The 18,045-nt window shown below is 42.2% G+C and overlaps 1 protein-coding gene and 1 long non-coding RNA gene across 2 annotated transcripts; both read right to left on the bottom strand.

Annotated features, from left to right (window-relative positions):
- Positions 1-1,251: 1,251 nt before the first annotated feature.
- LOC116221373 lies at positions 1,252-3,114 on the bottom strand. The gene is made up of 3 exons (XR_004164087.2): positions 2,737-3,114; positions 2,039-2,138; positions 1,252-1,502 (listed from the first exon to the last, which is right to left on the bottom strand). It is a non-coding gene; the product is annotated as an uncharacterized LOC116221373 (long non-coding RNA).
- Positions 3,115-9,692: 6,578 nt separating this feature from the next.
- ca4a (carbonic anhydrase IV a) lies at positions 9,693-17,791 on the bottom strand. Its single transcript, XM_012822771.3, has 8 exons — positions 17,584-17,791; positions 13,723-13,767; positions 13,374-13,538; positions 12,818-12,963; positions 11,903-11,995; positions 11,706-11,772; positions 11,410-11,576; positions 9,693-10,415 (listed from the first exon to the last, which is right to left on the bottom strand). The coding sequence occupies exons 1-8, from the start codon at positions 17,642-17,644 to the stop codon at positions 10,236-10,238; spliced, it is 924 nt and encodes a 307-aa protein (XP_012678225.2). The 5' UTR covers positions 17,645-17,791; the 3' UTR covers positions 9,693-10,235.
- Between the last annotated feature and the right edge of the window lie 254 nt (positions 17,792-18,045).

The following is an 18,045-nucleotide window of genomic DNA, read 5'->3' as shown; positions in this document are numbered from 1 at the left end:
CGGCAGGAGTAAATAGGGGCGGGGGGAGTGAATAAACAGCACTTGCCCCTCCCTCGAAATCCACGGCTTAAGCGCACTTAAGCAAGACACCTAACTCCCTACTGCTCCCCAAGTGATGAAGTGGCTGCACTTTGTGTGTGTGTGTGTGTGTTCACTACTAGTGTGTGTGTGTGTGCTAATTGCTCAGTGCTCCTAGTGTGTGTGTGTGTGTGTGTGTGTGTGTGTGCTAATTGCTCAGTGCTCCTAGTGTGTGTGTGGGTTCACTGCCCACGGATGGGTTAAATGTGCAGAATCCTCTTTTCCCTCAGGGGATTCATTTTAAAGTTAAATTAAAATTAAGTATCTAAATGTACCACAAAAAAATCATTCCCACCTTACTGTCTATGGCTGCCCAATGTTGTTTACAGATGTTAGAGGTCAATGTACATCTGGCTAAGAGAGATTTGATTTTGGTTTCAATTATTCTCCAAATGTTTATCGATTCTACCATAACCTTTTAACTAACTGCTATATCTGGTTTTGAGCCTTTAGATTTGTACCCCAAAGTCCATGTTGATATGCACATATTTCGTTATGGTATTGTAATTATGTTTGTGTTGTACTCATCTGATATCTTTTGCAATTTCACATATTATAGTGGTTGTAGTCCCTGATAGGTGGAATATTCCAGTCAGCATGCTTAAAGTTGTGACCACAACCAGTGGAATCATCACTTGGTAGGTGACACATATTTACTCAGTGTAACAGGAGCTTTTCTATGAAAGACTTTGCATTACATTGTAATGTATTTCCCTCCCTTTGGGAGGAATTGTGCAGTTTGTGAGTTACTCGTGAGCCACGCACGTCACTCCGGTGACTGTTGTTGGGGTCAGCAGTATCTGTGCCACCGTATCAGCAAAGAAGTGCTACATCTGACCTGTGCAGCATGTTCCTTCTGTTCCTTCTGCAGTAATACAAATGAGAGTATCGTTCTCAGTACTGTGTATCACATTTCTGTCTGTTTGCAGGAATTGTTCCATCCAGTTATCAGCATTTTTTGTGTGTGGCAAGGTCACTTTAGAGAAGTCTAGTATAAAGGCATTTGTGTGTTTTTGACATCATATATATCCTCTGTTAAATTTTGCTGAAAATGAATGATAAATCCCTATATATTGCTTTTGCTTTTGCAGAGATATTGAATATGAAAATAAATACCACAGAATGTTTTGCTGTATCACCTTTATCATCAAAGGACATTTAGCCTGATGTTTTTAGATATTTACTGAGAATCGCACAATTTCAGTAAAAGAAGAAGGACCATTTATTGTCAGTTTCTGTTTGCACATAATTGTTAGCTACAAGAACATTTGTTTTTCTGTGTGCATAAACTTAGGAAGTGATGGCCTTTAGAGTCACTTGTCTGCGTCTGCTCAGATCCTTGTCCGTCTAGTCCGAAGCCAATCCTCTCGAGGCCTCTTGCTCATGGCTGCCAATAAGTGCTTCCTTCAGATTTGTAAATATTACTGTTGAAAAGGAACAAACTGTAATTTTTCTCCAGTGCTGTCATAGAATGTTTTCGAGAATTGGAATCAAAATATGTTGCGCCAGTTTACTTTCCCATCGTGCTTTCATTTGAGTTTGGAAAAACAACAGAGGTCATGTGCTAGACTACCCCAACCCCCCCCCCACCAGTCTTTGGCCGCCATTAGGGGTTGGGGTGTGTGTGTGTTTTGTGTGTGTGTGTGTGGATTTGTGAGGTGGGTGTGTGGGGTGACATCCGGAGTTGAGTGTTTGGCGCTTTTTGACGTTTTTATGAGATATTGGCAGCACTCAATTATTGTCACTGTGGCGTCTGGGTCTTATGACTCATGCGAAAAGATTTCCAAGATTGGAAAATAAAGGAAGACCCTTTCCTTCCGCCTGGCGTTCCCATTGAGTGTAGACACCATACCAGCGCCATTTCAGTGGTGTGACGTAGGGCTGTCCCACCACAGGTGGGCGAGACAAAGGACACAGAAAGTTGGCTTCAATAACCCAGACAACAGTCACTAATACTCACCATGGGAATTGAATTGTTTCCATAAAATAAGACGGAGAAGATTAGATGTAAGCGAGGTTCCTATGTGTCCAGATCCTGATGATGTGTATCACTATGGAAACTAATAAGTAAACAAAGTTAAATGAATTTAACGGTTTTGAAACTGTCAATGTTGAACATCATCATATCATTGGGGCCCCAATTGGCCCTCATCAGTTAATGTACTACCTATTGTGGGTTTCAAACTGAAGATAGCATCATTATCAATAAGAATGTCCGTTCTACGGTTTCTCACGCTATGGTTCAGTCTTCAGGTCATTTTACAGAAATGGGCTATTTGACTGTCAGCCAGCACTCCATTACATTGGCAAGCAGGCACAGGAGCTGTGACATGTCAAAGTCTTGACAACAACACCAGACTAAAAAGCCATGGTAAATTTTCCCTTTAATGTAAAACTTAGTTTTACCTCAAAAGTGCACAAGGACTTGTGAACGATCAAAGAAAGGAGAAAGATGGTGAGTGAAATGTGAACTTTCACCTCCTTAAACGCACCAGGTCTCTCTCTCCTTGCCGTCCCAAGTCCTTTCTCACTCTCTCCAAAACAATAACAATGCCGTCCAAAATAGAAGGACCCCCATACTGATTGTTTTTTTGTCCACCCCCACCCTCCCCTTCTCCTTGCTACACCCCTCTCAGGCACTCCGCATACTCGAGATACCTTTGTCTCTAGGAGAGGGTCCATCTCTCACCCTTGCCACGGTTCCTTTCCTGTTGACCTGCCTCAGCGTAACAGACGTTACGTTACCATGGAGCCTTGGTGGGCGTACTGCTGGCATGCCAAGATATTTGCGTCTGGCGTGCTAACTCGCTATCTGTTCGTGCTGTTTACTTACTAGAGGTAGGATGGCACTTCCATAAGAGCACATTCTCTTCCACTTGTTGAGATGACCTCACCGTGGTAGCAACGTTTAGGCAACGCCTGAACACCACACACTTGAGACTCAACAGCTCATGCTAGTCTGAAATAGCATCAGCCATGTTCAGTGACAAAGGCCACATCTTGTGAAGTTTGTTTCCCCAACGAAAAGAAAATCTAAAAAAGAGATCGCTTAGACAACAGTGAGATTAAAAGTGAGATTTAGGCTTAAATCTCCTGCTTCTGAGATTTCAATATATACCAAATGTCTCATATGGTGTTAAAGTAACACTATGCAACAATTTGACACTTTTTGAGGTATGGTTTTATAGGCAACTAGTTTTGGTACCATCCTCAAATTAATTTTGATAGCATATGGTCACTAGCCATCCAGGATATGCCCTATGTAGTTCTGTGTTCCGGGCTGGAACACCCTGCAAAAATGGAAGAAAAGCTTTCACAGCATGACATTGCCAGCTAAACTGCCAAAAGACACCAGTTAGTGTGTTGGCAAGCTTCCACCAGTGTCAGCTGGGCTGTTGGTAGTGTTTGCAAGGTTTTTGCATTCCTTTTAGGTAGTTAGCTTGCTAGTTTTGGAACAGAACTCTCAACAGATTCACAAATCATGCTCAGTTTTTACTAAATCATCTGAATTTCAGCTCCCCTGTTTTTCCTCGGTGTTTGGGGATGAGGCACACACTTTCACAATAGATGAACTAGCCTATGACAAAGCTGTTGTGGAGAGGGGTAGCTAGGACATAATTTTTTGTCAATTATGGTAGGTTTTTACAAAAGAAGTGTCTCATCTCATTTCTGTCTCAAACGGTTTCTCTTAAGGAATAGTTATGAAATTGATACATAATTGAAACAATAATGAGATCACATCTAGGTCTCCTGAGCTATCAAAGATCCGTCTTTGATAATTAAAATGTTCCTATGGGAAATGGGTATTTTTTTTTGTTATACACAGGAAAAGATGTGCTGTTGGTATAACAACTGCTCAACCATAGATCCTGCGCAGCAGGATACAACAACACACAGCTGGCTGGAGACAGCCGCAACACGTGCCACATATTGTACCCAGGATAAATACAACACTACAACATGCGCTGTCTGCACCCACAAATGCTAAAGACAACAACATGACCGCCCAACCATAGAACCCGAGCAGCAGGATACAACAACAACAAAACTGCCTTTGTGGGCATTTCACTGGGGTTTTCAAGCAGGCACCTTTATTCATCAGTGTTTCATTGAATAAGGCCCACAACACCTCCTGAAGGCTCAACGGTGGTGACTGGTGTCCCAGAGCCACCCCCCTCCATATTCATGATGGGTTAGAACACATGTCACTACCAGGGACAACAACACATACACCTCAAGATACACCTCAACAAGATTTCAAATATAGTTTTAGTTCAGGTTAATTCATGACCCCAAATAGTTTGCGAGCGCCTCAGCCACAACCACTGGTTTGCCTCAGACAGCTCTCTTGAATGATGTTGTGGTTGATTTAGCTACAAAGCCTCTAACACCTATCTCCACTGGTCTTGTGTCTCCTTGCCAACCTTGTTGCCACGCTTCCGCTACCAATTCTGCATACTTTAGCTTCTTGCTTTCAAATGCTTCCTCAATTGCATCTTCAAAAGGAATTATTAACTCAATCAAGTAAACAATGCGCTCACACTGAGAATACAGCACCATGTCTGATCTCATAACAGTCACAACAATACAATGTGGAAGTGGAGGTTGTCTATCGACATCAGCCAGTAATCTCCAATCCTTTGCGTTGCCCCATTAGCCAGTACTGTTTGTGTCCCTCTCACACAAAAGAAACCTTACTGTCCCCGGCAAAGAGTTAACCTTAACTCGTTTATTCCCAAACAAACATGCAAATGAGTTAAAAACCTGATTATGTCTCCACGTTTAGCAACCCTGGGTCAGGCTGGTTTTACATCCAGAAAAAATAATGTCTAAATATGCCCAAACACCCTGTAGCGAACCCGGGTCTACAGGGTGCCAAAAATGAGCCAGGCTCGATGGCATGGCAGTCAGAGCACATACTCATCTGTAGTGACGATCACATCGTCACACACCCAAACACAACTTGCAGCTTTTGTTTTCACCATCCCACTGACTGAGACTCCTTAGACGGTGACAGTCATCTCCAGGCTTGTCTTAGCACATTTGAAAATTCCTTTCCCATACAGTACAGCTATAGTACTTAGACAACATGGGGTGCCATTTCCTCGGCCACTCAACGTTACAACCTCTTGCACCTCTCTCCTCCTGGGCAGGCAATTGTCCATTGAATGTGAACCTGAATCTCTCCAATTGGAGGAATGTCTGCCGGTAAGACGAGATCCACATGCCTCTGATTTTTGGATGTAGCTGTTGAAGATACTTCTCTCGTTTTTCCCGTTTTCTCTTGTGCGAATAAAGATATCACAAACTTGAATGGAATAAATGTATGATTATGATGTTTTTTTCTTTTTCTTAAGAAGAAGAGTTCCTTGATCATTCCCTCTGTTCCTGGCCTCTCTCCCTCCCTCTCTCTCTCTCTCTCTCTCTCTCTCTCTCTCGCTCTCTCTCTTTTCCTCCTTCCCTCACCCTCTCCCTTTCATTTATGCTCTGTCACCAGAGAAAATATATGATTGGTAAAGGAAATTGACACTCTAGCCCCAACTTGGGCCCCTTCCAAAAATCTACACCCGCTCTTAGAGGAATGCAGTTCACTGCAGCTATGCTCTGCTTCTCTTTAAACTGCTGACCTGTTATCAGTCCATATCCAACTGCACAGAGTATTAACACAGCCTGCTGCTAATCCAGATCACTTTACCCAAAAAGGTTGTTCTAAAGAGGTATTAGGGTGGTTGACCTAAAGCTTTGTCTGATTTTCACAAAAAAACGAATTTAGGAACCGTTCATCAGAAAAATCTAATGTCCCACATGTAAAAACAAAAAAAGGTACATTACAAGAAACACCCCAAGCCAAGACACTTCCTTCAGATGAATACAACACCTTAAGAACAGATACTGTGTTTGTTCCAAAAGCCTTGTTTGACACTTTGACCTTTCAGAACAAAAGTTAAACTTTGAGACTGAGAAATCATGTGGATGAATGTAAATCACTTTATTGGTAGCCCATCAGTTTTGTGTTCTTGTTACTGTTATATCTGTTATTTTGTCTATATAGTCAAGATATTGCAGATAGGATTATAGGAATAGTGTTTCCCTCATAATGGTGCGGCAGGAAAGAAGACACATAAGCTCTTCATATGTGGGTGAGTAATTTACACAAATGCATTTATACTCAACTGTGGAGAAAGTTTTTGTACCTCCTGGTTCCAGTTTGAAAGATAAAAGGGTCAAAAGGTCTTCACCAAGCCCGTTTATCATGCTATCATTTCAGGGGGTCTTCTCGGGGTCAACAGCCTTGTGATATATCACACTATTTACTAGTTAAAACAGACCTCATCCCGTTAGTGAGATAGAGCCACTTGCATGCATTTCCAGACTCCCCCTTAGTAAGTGCTCTTTGACCTTCTAAAGGAAGCTTCTATGTTGGTCATCATTAGTGTTTGGAAAGTGGCAGACTGATAGATCGTCTGGACATATCTTTAAAGTTCTATAGGTTGTTTTGGCAGCAGTCTGCGGAAGCTGCTGTGGTTGAGGAAGCCAATGTAGTTGATAGTGTCAAGAGCTGCATTAAACAGTGTTGGCTTGAGTGGAGATTACACTCTAGCTTGGGCTGCCAGTTGGGTGACGTGTCCCTCGGCATTACCGTTTCTCGATGCATGTAATGTGTATAAGAACTTCTTATTCTTAGACATCTTCAGCTATAAATAAATAATGTTTTACTTTGGGGTTGCTTCATATAGACCCTTAACATGAACGGAGTGACAAGGACATTTAATGTTTATATTTTTAGCACTTACATATTTAAACAACACACATTCAATCTCTAAACATGCATTTGCAACCTTCATATAATATCCCCTCAATAACTGACAGAGACCTCTGACTACACCGAAACTCAGCTCATGGTAGCTGAGGTATATCTGGACTCTATAACAAACAGACCATGTGTCAGTGACCCTTTGACCCTTGGTCTGTGTGAAGATTATCTGTGTTCTGACGGATTGATGGATATGAATTTCTTGAAGGTCCAGTTAGACCAAATACCGCCAGTTAGCATGGCTTCCCATCTCTGTTGTTTAAATCTCCGATGTCAAGTGACGTAACACCAATGTCCTTGTTTGTTTTTGGGCTGAGGGTTGACCTGTGTCCAAATGTTGTTACTTCTCTGTAGAACCCTGAGTGTGTGATTGTGTGTATTGCCCCAGTTTTTTGGGAGAGGCCCTCGCAACGGAGGCCTTCTCGGGAGCCTCCACCTTTTTTTAATCTCCTTGCCTATCTGATGGGCTCCTTGTCGGGGCACAAAGAGCTTGAGGATGCCTCTGGTTTCTCTTCAAGAGAATAGGGCCCTTTGTCCAGAGGGGGGCCCTTGCCACCCTATCTGTCGGGGCCTCTGGAGGTAAAAGAGGCCACGGCCAGGCGGCCAGGTCCCATTGACATCTGGCCAGATCAAACCATGATGTTCAGAAAAAAATACACTCTCACATCTCAACCTGTCATCCATGGAGCTGCCCCCTCCCTCACCTCTCCCACAGGCCCAGTGAATGCGTTACATACAGAGCCACTCATCGTGGGAACAGGAGCCGTATATTAGCTTTAAGGACCGGCCTTTATTTGGGAGAATCAGTTGTCTCTGCTTTTTCCCATCTGTCACAATGAGGCTTTTGATTCCTACATGGCTGTGGAGACAGAGGCACAGGGCCCTCCCAGGTGGCCCACGCTCACAGCGCTCCTGAAGAGAAGGAGGGCGCGGGGCTGGAGGAGACGAGCACTTATCTGAAGTCACTGCGGAGGTCTAGGTCTGTCTGGTATACCGTATACGTAATGTGCAAATGCAGGTCAACACTCCTGCTTTCTTGCTTATGTTTTGTCCTGCCACAGACAGTTAGCCTGAGGGTTTGACTTTAGGTGGGGGGTGGGGGTCAGTTGGGAGTTCTTCGTCTGCTCCACTGTGTGCAACTATGAATTTCTGAACTCGAGTGTTGTGTAGTGAACTTTTGTCTGTGACAGCATCCAATGCAACTCAATTAGAAAGGGATTAGACAGAGATATCTGTTGGCATTTCCCATGTGGCTGTCTGACTCCTTGTACAGGAATCTGAGAACCACGTCACACTGTAGCTTTCTAGTGCTCTGATAAAACCTACTATTGAGGGGGACCTTTAGCACATGAATGCAGTATTACTTACACAAATGCCACCCTTTCAAATACATGTATTTAAGATCGTACCCAATGTGGTATTATAACCTGTTCTGAACAAGAAGCAGACTACACAACAGCGGTATCATTAAAAAGGCAATTCAGTAGTTTATTATTGTATTGGAACGCATTCCTCTATGTCATCGGCAATGGCTCTGCATGAGCAGAAATTCACCATACTCTATACATTATAAGCTTTCCTTTCCCAGAACAAATTTTCTCTCAACATTATTTTCTGCCAGTAAAGTTTCACATGAATTATTTTACTCTTGATACCAATTAAAATGATTCAAAACAATGATAAGTTGACTTTCATTCAACGAGTCAATACACATCAATACAAATAACAAAAAACAGTGTCCTTCTTCATATGTTAATATAGACATACATAAATAGGTTCATAAAAGTGTGCAAATGACACAGTATAAAAAAATATAACGAGGGGCATTAACAATGGATAACATATACATGATCCCTGTTGAGTCTGCACATTAATCTTGTCCAAATGAATAATATCTACATACAGTATATCATATCAAACCTGAATACAGTTGAAGCCCTCTATACTGACAAGATTATGAACTCAAATAGGGTATAGATTCACAGTTAATAGCATTCAGTGCATCCGAGACCCTGTTAAGCAAGCCATAAACACAAATCATGTGTTCCAAAATGGAGTATATGGACCAGACGGGCAAAAAGAAACCATTTGGCGGTATTTTGTACTGAACATAAAACATGGTCATTTCAGTTGCAAATCTCTACACATTTCCCACTTAACATGACAGAACACCAGGCGAAACATGCAAAGACTCCCTAACACTAATCACGGAATCTCACTGTCACCACGTCGCTTTTTTGTTTGTTCGGAACAGCTCTGTTCATGGGCGTTCATATTCTTTCAACTGAAGGGTGTGGGGATGAAATATGCCTGTTACTTCTGTTATTCACTCATCTGGTTATGAGGGTATCACTTCCATTGTTTTAGTGTTGAACGCGCCCCTCTTTTGTCAGCATGTTCAGTAAGAACCAGCCTGTTTAGGAATCCTTTCATAACGTTAGTGTTAATGCGTGTCATGTGTGAACCCCCGGATCTATTTTCAGCAGAGTTGGAGATGGACTCACACCCCCAGCCCTGCATCATCACCTCCTGAGTCGTATGGGTGACACAGGAGGCACCTCTGCTACTCAGAACGGCATGGAAGCGTTCCTCATATGTCAGCCTGTGCCCTTCTGTGACTCACGTGGAGAGGTGACCCGGTCTGTTAATTTAGGCCCCTGGCTGTTGCTCTGGAATGGCTACACGGTTTGATGTGAGATTGTGTGTTTGTTTGTGTGTGTGTGTGTGTGTGTGTGTGTGTGTGTGTGTGTGTTTCTGTGTGTATGTTTGTTTCTGTGTGTGTGTGTTTCTGTGGGTATGTCTTTCTCTCCCCCTCTCTCTCTCTCTCTCTCTCTGTCTGTTTCTCTCTCTCTCTGTCTGTTTCTCTCTCCTTGTGAGTGTGTGTGAGTCTAAGTTTGTGCCTGTATTTGTGTGTGTGTGCATACTTGGCAGTGTATGAGCGAGGTCATGCATTCTCTTCCTCCTTTCCAAAATGCCTGCAGCCAGAACTGGAAAGGGTTCAAGAGTGCTCCTATTGATAGCGATGAGCTTTTCACTCTTTCCATTCAAGCCATGCAATGCCCACAGGTCTGACAGGAGCGGTAGCTTCTGCTACACACACCCACCTGAGCAGTGTTGAGGGGGTTTATCTAACAGCCATTTTGCTTCATCTAATCGACGTGTTATTAATCTGCAAGGGTCTATGGCTCACGAATCACTTGGGAACGTGAAAGTGTGCCGGTATTCAGAGGGGTGGCGTTTTATTTGATTGCTTCTCTTGTTTTTGGTTACTTGATTGGTGGACTCGGTAAGAACTCATTGTGTTCATGCATGGATGCGGTGAGCCCCGGCGGAGCCTCTCCCTTTAGTTGGGGTGAGACAGGCTAAAGGCCATGGCCACAGAGGTCACGAGGAGGGCGGCGCAGGAGAGAACCGTGGCACTGCCCGACCGGTACACCTGCCTGCCGTTGAGGGGCTGCACTGGTCGGAACGTATCGACCATACTTTTCCCATCGACGAACTTAAGGCTGGAGAACGTTCTGAGCTGTGGGGAGAAAGAAGATGTATTGATGAGGGGTAGAAGAGTGTTGGACAAAGTCAGATTACCATATGTGTGAAGTAAAAAAAAAAAAAAAAAAAAAAACGGAATCAACAACATCATATAGTATAATATTAGAAATGTGTAATATAACAAGAAAAGAATACCAAGTAGGAATAATAGGTAGCAAATAAAACAATGAAATGAAAATGACTAAGCAGGATCCCACAAGCACTGAAAGGATGCATTAAAAGAGACCCACAAACCCTCAATCTCAAAAGTTTTATGAGAAGTTTTAAACGTTTTAAATGGCAGCTCCAATAAATGGCCATCCCAGAGTCTGGACGCCATTACGGAAAAAAACACCTGTGCCCCTTTAATCTTGACCCCCACTCTGGAACGGCCAGGGGAGCCAGGTCAATAAATCTAAAGGGTGACTCAGTGACTGCGGGAATTTGAGAGTGGAAAAAAACAAGAGATCTCTAAAAGTCGGCAGGACTCAAGCTGTGGATGGGTTTCTACACAATCAGTGAAACGTCTACAAATGTCTCATCTTAAACTGCTTAGAAATGAAGCTAGTGGAAACATGGACAGGCAACTGAGTGTGTTGTTCTATTTCCATGCGCATTACTAGTGTTTCAGGTTAATTGCCCAGTGTATGTCCTGTCCAGTATGTCCTGTCCTGTCCTGTCCTGTCCTGTCCAGTATGTCCTGTCCTGTCCTGTCCTGTCCTGTCCTGTCCTGTCCTGTCCTGTCCTGTCCAGTGTATGTCCTGTCCTGTCCTGTCCTGTCCTGTCCTGTCCTGTCCTGTCCTGTCCTGTCCTGTCCTGTCCATGTCCTATCCTGTCTGCCCAGTGTCTGTCCTGTCCTGTCTGCCCAGTGTCTGTCCTGTCCTGTCTGCCCAGTGTATGTCCTGTCCTGTCTGCCCATGTTGTCCTATTTGTTCTGCGTGTTGTTGTTGTTTGTTTGTTTGTCTGTTGCTGGTGTTAGCATGCTGCACCTGGGTCTGGTGGAGGGGAATGGCATGCTGAAACACCGTCCAGACCACAGCCTCCGTGCAGCCCGGGGTGGTGAGGGAGCCCTGGTAGCGGTAGTAGTTGGTCATGTTTCTCTCCGTCAGAATGAGCTGGTGAAGGGATATGGGATGTGTGATGTCCTTTGTGTCACCTGCGGGCAGACAACATGTCAGTGTTCTTCCTCTTGCTGTGAATGCACTAAAGTAACAGTCAATTCTTCAGTTAGCTCTTATGAACTATTCCTTTAGGAGTTAAGATGCAAGTGCATTGGTATATTTACTGTGGTTTATGACGTTTCCCAGAGCTGATATGAAGGTATCATAATTTTTATTGACAGCTGTTGATGGCTGGAATGAAAAGAATAGAAAGAAAACATATTTGTGCACACCTGAATGACTTCCTAAATCAATTTGCCGTATCTTATGAAACTAATCAACCTAAATTGACACTAAAAAAAAAAAAAATTTGTAGACTGACCTCGTAGAAGAATCCAAGAACTGCAACCCCAGTGGGGTCTTTGAGGGCATCAGTGAGAGAACTGTATTTGTCCTTCATGTGCACAATATGCAACTGAAGATGGAAACAGTAAGGATGACCTTTAGTAACAAATCTATCACAACTAAAGATGGAAACAGTAAGGATAACCTTTAGTAACAAATCTATCACAACTAAAGATGGAAACAGTAAGGATGACCTTTAGTAACAAATCTATCACAACTGAAGATGGAAACAGTAAGGATGACCTTTAGTAACAAATCTATCACAACTAAAGTTGGAAACAGTAAGGATAACCTTTAGTTACAAATCTATCACAACTAAAGTTGGAAACAGTAAGGATAACCTTTAGTTACAAATCTATCACAACTAAAGTTGGAAACAGTAAGGATGACCTTTAGTTACAAATCTATCACAACTAAAGTTGGAAACAGTAAGGATAACCTTTAGTAACAAATCTATCACAACTAAAGTTGGAAACAGTAAGGATGACCTTTAGTTACAAATCTATCACAACTGAAGATGGAAACAGTAAGGATAACCTTTAGTAACAAATCTATCACAACTAAAGTTGGAAACAGTAAGGATGACCTTTAGTAACAAATCTATCACAACTAAAGATGGAAACAGTAAGGATGACATTTCGTAACAAATCTATCACAACTGCATGCTGTAATTCATGTCATGGCATTGTTGTAGTCCAAACTGGACAAACATGGGACTATATCTTGATCAATATAACGATAATATGACTATACACCAATGTGTAAAAGCACACTGGAGAATGACATGTTGCTTATTGAGCAGATCTTTCAGCCATCCATTGCCATTTTGTGAGTTTTTTTAATTGTACACGTATGCAAGCATGAGGTGTGCCTTGACTGAACGTTGACGCACCTCCATGGGGTACTGCTCTCCGTCCACCGTGTGTTCTGACCCCGGCCCTCCGTCTTTGCCCCAGTGCAGATGGAACTGGACAGCCTTGTAGACCCCGTCCAAGTCTCCTCCACGGACAGTTGCTTCGTGCTTGATATCCACTTTAACTGCAAGTGCATACATTCAAACCAAGATCCTTTTAAGAACATGGGGTAGATAGAAGGATATTTTATCTGACCACAGATATTTTGAGGTGGGGTTTTAATTGTTTAAAAAACCTTAAACTTTAAACTTAGAACTTCTTTCATTTTCATGATTAAAGTTTTAAGTGTATCTTCTAGAGTGTAAACTTGAGCAGCCAAACAGGATGTGATGCCACTGCCTTATCTAGCAGGACATCCCCACCCTCAGGGTCACGTCTGATAGTAGTGCTAAGTTAAAGTTTGTCTTTCCATAGGTTGCAAAGATCGTATATTTTCTAGTGGCAAGAAGTCAGGCCCAGCATGTGCATGCCGAGATAGGGTGACAGGAGAATTCCACGCATGCCCCAGTAAAGCAAAGAAAACAAAGTCCTTACCGGAGTGGCCATTGTTGTTGAGGGTGGCTTTGAAGGCGTGCTCATAGCCTGTGAACCTGAAGGGCGTGAGCCGCTCATCTGGCAGGGCCCTCTTGGTCACAATGTTAATGGGAGACTGGCTCCTGCCCCCACAACCTCCATTCGCTTCAGGCCACAGCGCTGGTCCTTCAGACAGAGGTCACAAATATAAGCCCAGAGTCAGATGGACAAGAGGGCATATAGGTGGAAGCATCTGAAGTTTGTGATTGGATTTGTGTTTTTAAATGTTCATTTTTAGAAAACATGCTTTATGCATAAATAAGTTGCATAAATCCAGTTTCTAGATACAGAACAAGACGACTGAACTTACCCTTACAATGTGTCTCACAGGTCACTTGACTTTGGTAGCACCAATCTTAATAAAGGGGAAAAAAAACAAGTCTATTGACATAGGGGAATCAATACGATCCATCACTGACAATCAAAGCTGTTAGGTCCAAGGAGAGTGTCGTCTTGAGCATACAGCCTCACCATTGATCATCTTTTCATAGCAATTTGCAAGTAACTAAAACAATGATATTTCATTTGAGAATTTGACACGTATTGAAATCTTCTATGAAGGCTAGTAATTGATTTCTAAATGATGATTAGTCCATTGTGAATCCATGGTTGAGTTTAGAGCACCATGAGGATCCAGCATAGAACTGCAATGTAGCCCCACCCATTGAAGAGTTCCTATAAAGGTTCTTCCATGATTATCAGAATCAGACTTCTTTTATTGGCCAAGTATATTTTCACATATAGGAAATTGACTTGGTGTGGTCAGCAGGCTAATCAGCAGGGTTATCTAATAGTTACAATGAATGAATGTCAATAATCATAGTCAATGCATTGTCAAAGAAAACAATTCTGTTAAAACAATTGAATTTGGGCATACACAGGATTGCTCTCTCGACACAGGAAGGACTCTAGACTTATTTCCGCTGGAAGTTAAACTGCTGTTATTATTTGTTTTAGATTTCAATCATATTTATCCAATCATATTTATCAAACATGTTATCAATAGTTGTTTTGTTTCCTTTTTCACAAACAAGGAATTGTTCCTGCTTTGCCCCAAAGTCAACTGTTATCCCCGGTCATACAAAGTACTCAAATAAAGTACACAGGAATTCATCCCATTGTTTTGCATCCCGCAAAGAGACACACAAGTTTTGGGCAGTGGCTTTATCTTTCGGTGCTATCTCAATGTATACAGAGCTTAAACCTTTTCCACTCTAGGGGTCGCATTCTCACTTGTTTGTTTGAGAGTGTATTAATATTTCACAAAGGAGTTCCATGTTTCCATCTTTTGCACCACGGCTCATGCTATCTCAGAGGCCAAATATTTATGGGAAAAAAACACACATGCCATTGGAAAAATAAGGGAAGGGTCCTGCCACAGTATCAGAGCTTAAACTCAGAGGTTCCTCTTGTTTTGTGGCACAGGAAGTACCATGAATGACGCAAAACAACGTTTTTTAACAAGTGTGCTGTGTTTTCCTACTTTGAAGCTAAAGCAATCTAAATTAAAAAAATAAACTCTGTGGGGAGCTGTTGGTTTTGGTATATTGGGGTTGGGGTTAGGGTTACAATAGAAAGAGACAGAAAGAGAGAAAGAGAGATCTGGAACAGGTCCAAGCTGGAGTAACTCCACCACCCCTTAAAACATCAGTCCATTTCAAACACCATCCCTTTTATTTTAACCAGTGGAGCCATATCCTCATCCTAGTTGGCAAGCTTTTGTGATCATATATATTCAAATTCTTCATGATATAACCTCTAAACGATATTCTCAGAGACATTTGGTTGTTTAAGAATTCTACCCATGTCCTCATCCAAATGTAGAAGAAGCTCTTCTGAGGAAGCTTCTACATAAAGTTAGTTTGCAATGAAGTCTCTTGAGAGTTTAGATATGGTTGCATATGGATCCACACTTGAACACATCCTCATACATATGTCTCCAAACACTTCCAGACCAACCTGCTGCATCTGGGTGTGTGTATTGCAATGCATCGAGTCCCCGATGATGCGCAGAAGCGCATCTATAATGTAGAATCGGACATGTTTTCAATGGGCTGTGGGTTTAGGTGAAACGGCTGCGTATAATTGAGACTTCATGTCTCTTACCCAACACTGGCAGCATTTCTGTTGGAGACGTATTGTTAGAAAATACTATTTCAATACAGTGAGAATGAGCCAGTTGGAATACTGTCAAACTTGTTCCCCGTTAACTCCGTGACATTATTCAGCTATTCGCATTCGCTATCTACTCAGTGGTTTTCACTTTGATCTCTCTAGCTGCTCCGCGAGCAAAGTAACACTGAACAATGGGTCTCAATAGAACAGAGCGCGATCCCAAGAGGCTACCGTTTGAACGGCCAAGGAGTAGGAAACCGACAAAGAAAAGCAAAAGACAAAGAAAAGAAAATAAACATTTTTTTCTGCACGTCGTCCAGTTCAGAAAATGATAGATGCCCAATGTGAGGTAGAGCTCTCCCTCCGCTCAATTCATAGAGATCAAGGCTTTCGCGCTCCTGCACGAGTTTAAACAAAAATATACATTACACACAATATGCTAAACTGGGACCAGCAGACAAAACAAGTCTGGCTCTATGCATTGAGCGTGTGCGTTATATATCCAGGAAAAGAGAATACTCATATTAGACAGACACGTTAAGTGTGAGAAGGAGTATTTGTACCATCACTGTTCCTTGGACTATTGTAGGCTTATGCCATTCTAGTTGACATTGTGGAGATATATCACTACCGTGACGTTAGTTAAGCCCTTGCCGTCACAAGAAAGTGACAGAACAGGTAGCGCATGTTTTCTATTGACCTGTCTATGATTTTAGGGATAGTGACTGTTCATCTATTACGTCTTATATGTGTAGCCGAAAGGTCAATCGTTTCGTCATCAGTCTTGTTCAGGAACGAGATTAGAGATACGAAAGTAAAAGGGAACACATCTGAAAACTTTTGACAAAGCTTTTGTCGCTTCTCTCATAACAGTAGATGGAAAACGGAATAAAATATATTTTCGTTTTCTTGTTGATTATTTCACAGTTTGTTCGATAGCAAATCGATACTGTCTGAATAAAAGCAACAATGGGTGGATGTGACTCGTGCCCGCTGCCAGTGTGAATTTCGCCGACGCCGTTATCACGCTGCGCTATGGAGCAGCGGAGGTTCCTGCGAGAGGGAGTGCAGGTGCACAGCGGGGAATGAATGAACACGAATTCAAGTCATTTATGGGATTCAAGTGGAGAGCTGTTGAAAAAGCGATGCAGTGGTCTATATAATATTTTTGTTGTACGTAGGAGAAGCTTCCGTTATTATTTTGATATGCCAGGGATCGAATCTTTCTTAGGCTTATGTACCATAGCACATTTACCGTGACATTTAGGTGCCCTTGGCTCATAAGACGACACGGGGAGGATCTGTCCCTTAAATTTGAATTGCCAACACTCTTGACGTCTTTGACTGGGGGAAATACGCCTTAACCCTGACCACACAGGTGATAAAAACATTAGGCTTATTTTGTTTTCGCATAAAAGTGGGCATGTTCAGCTGCCTAATAACAACGCTGTAAGACACTACGCAAGTTATTGAACTCTGAGGCGGCATATTCTGTTATTTCATCCTCTCGTATTCGCAAAATAACAAAATCCTATGCAGACATGGACATGCCATGGACAAAATCCTATGCAGACGACCGTCATGTCTAGTCATTGTGTCAGATATTCAGTTAATTGATTGTTTACATTTGATCAGTTTCTTACAAATTTCGCAATTTTGGAGAAATACGTCTCCGAAAGACATGCGTCTTACGAGCAGGTAGGCTTTTTCTGGGTTGTGGTAATAAAATGAAGATCATTTTAGTATTTGTGTGCATTTGCAAACTCTGAGACGTTCAGCAGAATGCCTGCAGAAAAGTCCAGAAAATACCATCAGGTTACAGTTTTCAATTTACCTGTAACCTAATAGCAATGTAGAATAGAAATTCTTAATTGGTTCAATTAAAATACGCAGACTGTGCAAACTATAAAGTAAGTATGACAACGTACATAATAAGTAAGCTGCAAACGAATCTACTTTGGAAGCTCAGATTCCTTGATAACTACAGCACAAGTGAGGGAAAACATACACAGATACATATGTGAAATGTTCATAGAAATACATGCAATTAACTTACCTGCGCCATAGCTCATTTTTAACAAGCATGCCATGAAAAAAGACGAAATTAGGAACTGCATCTTGAATACTCTTCTTCACCATATACGAGGCAGCGGTATGGGTTGTGTATTGAATGTGATCACTTTTTCAGGGGGGTCTAATACTCATCTATCACCAAGAGGCACGACAGGAAAGAAGTGTGGCCCCTCCCCTTCGAACGCACCTCAGATACTCATAGCTTCCCTTCATATGAAGGCTGTCAGATGCACGTTGTGACATTTTATGACAACATGTATTGTTACGCATTAATCGATACGCAATTTGAGAACTTGCCTTTCCTGGAAAATAGAGAAATGTAGAAGTTCAAAGTGCTTTGTAGCGAATACCTTACCTTTACAAATGTCAAATATAGACCCCAGGGGCTGAACATGAAAATGTAAAGAATGCGGTCATTTTTGCATCACATTTCGAAGTCATTCTT

This window comes from Clupea harengus, chromosome 8 (assembly GCF_900700415.2).
Source record: "Clupea harengus chromosome 8, Ch_v2.0.2, whole genome shotgun sequence".
In the NCBI taxonomy this organism is placed as follows: Eukaryota; Metazoa; Chordata; class Actinopteri; order Clupeiformes; family Clupeidae; genus Clupea; species Clupea harengus.
Note: the sequence above shows the minus strand (reverse complement) of the source record. Positions and strands in the feature narration are given on the sequence as shown.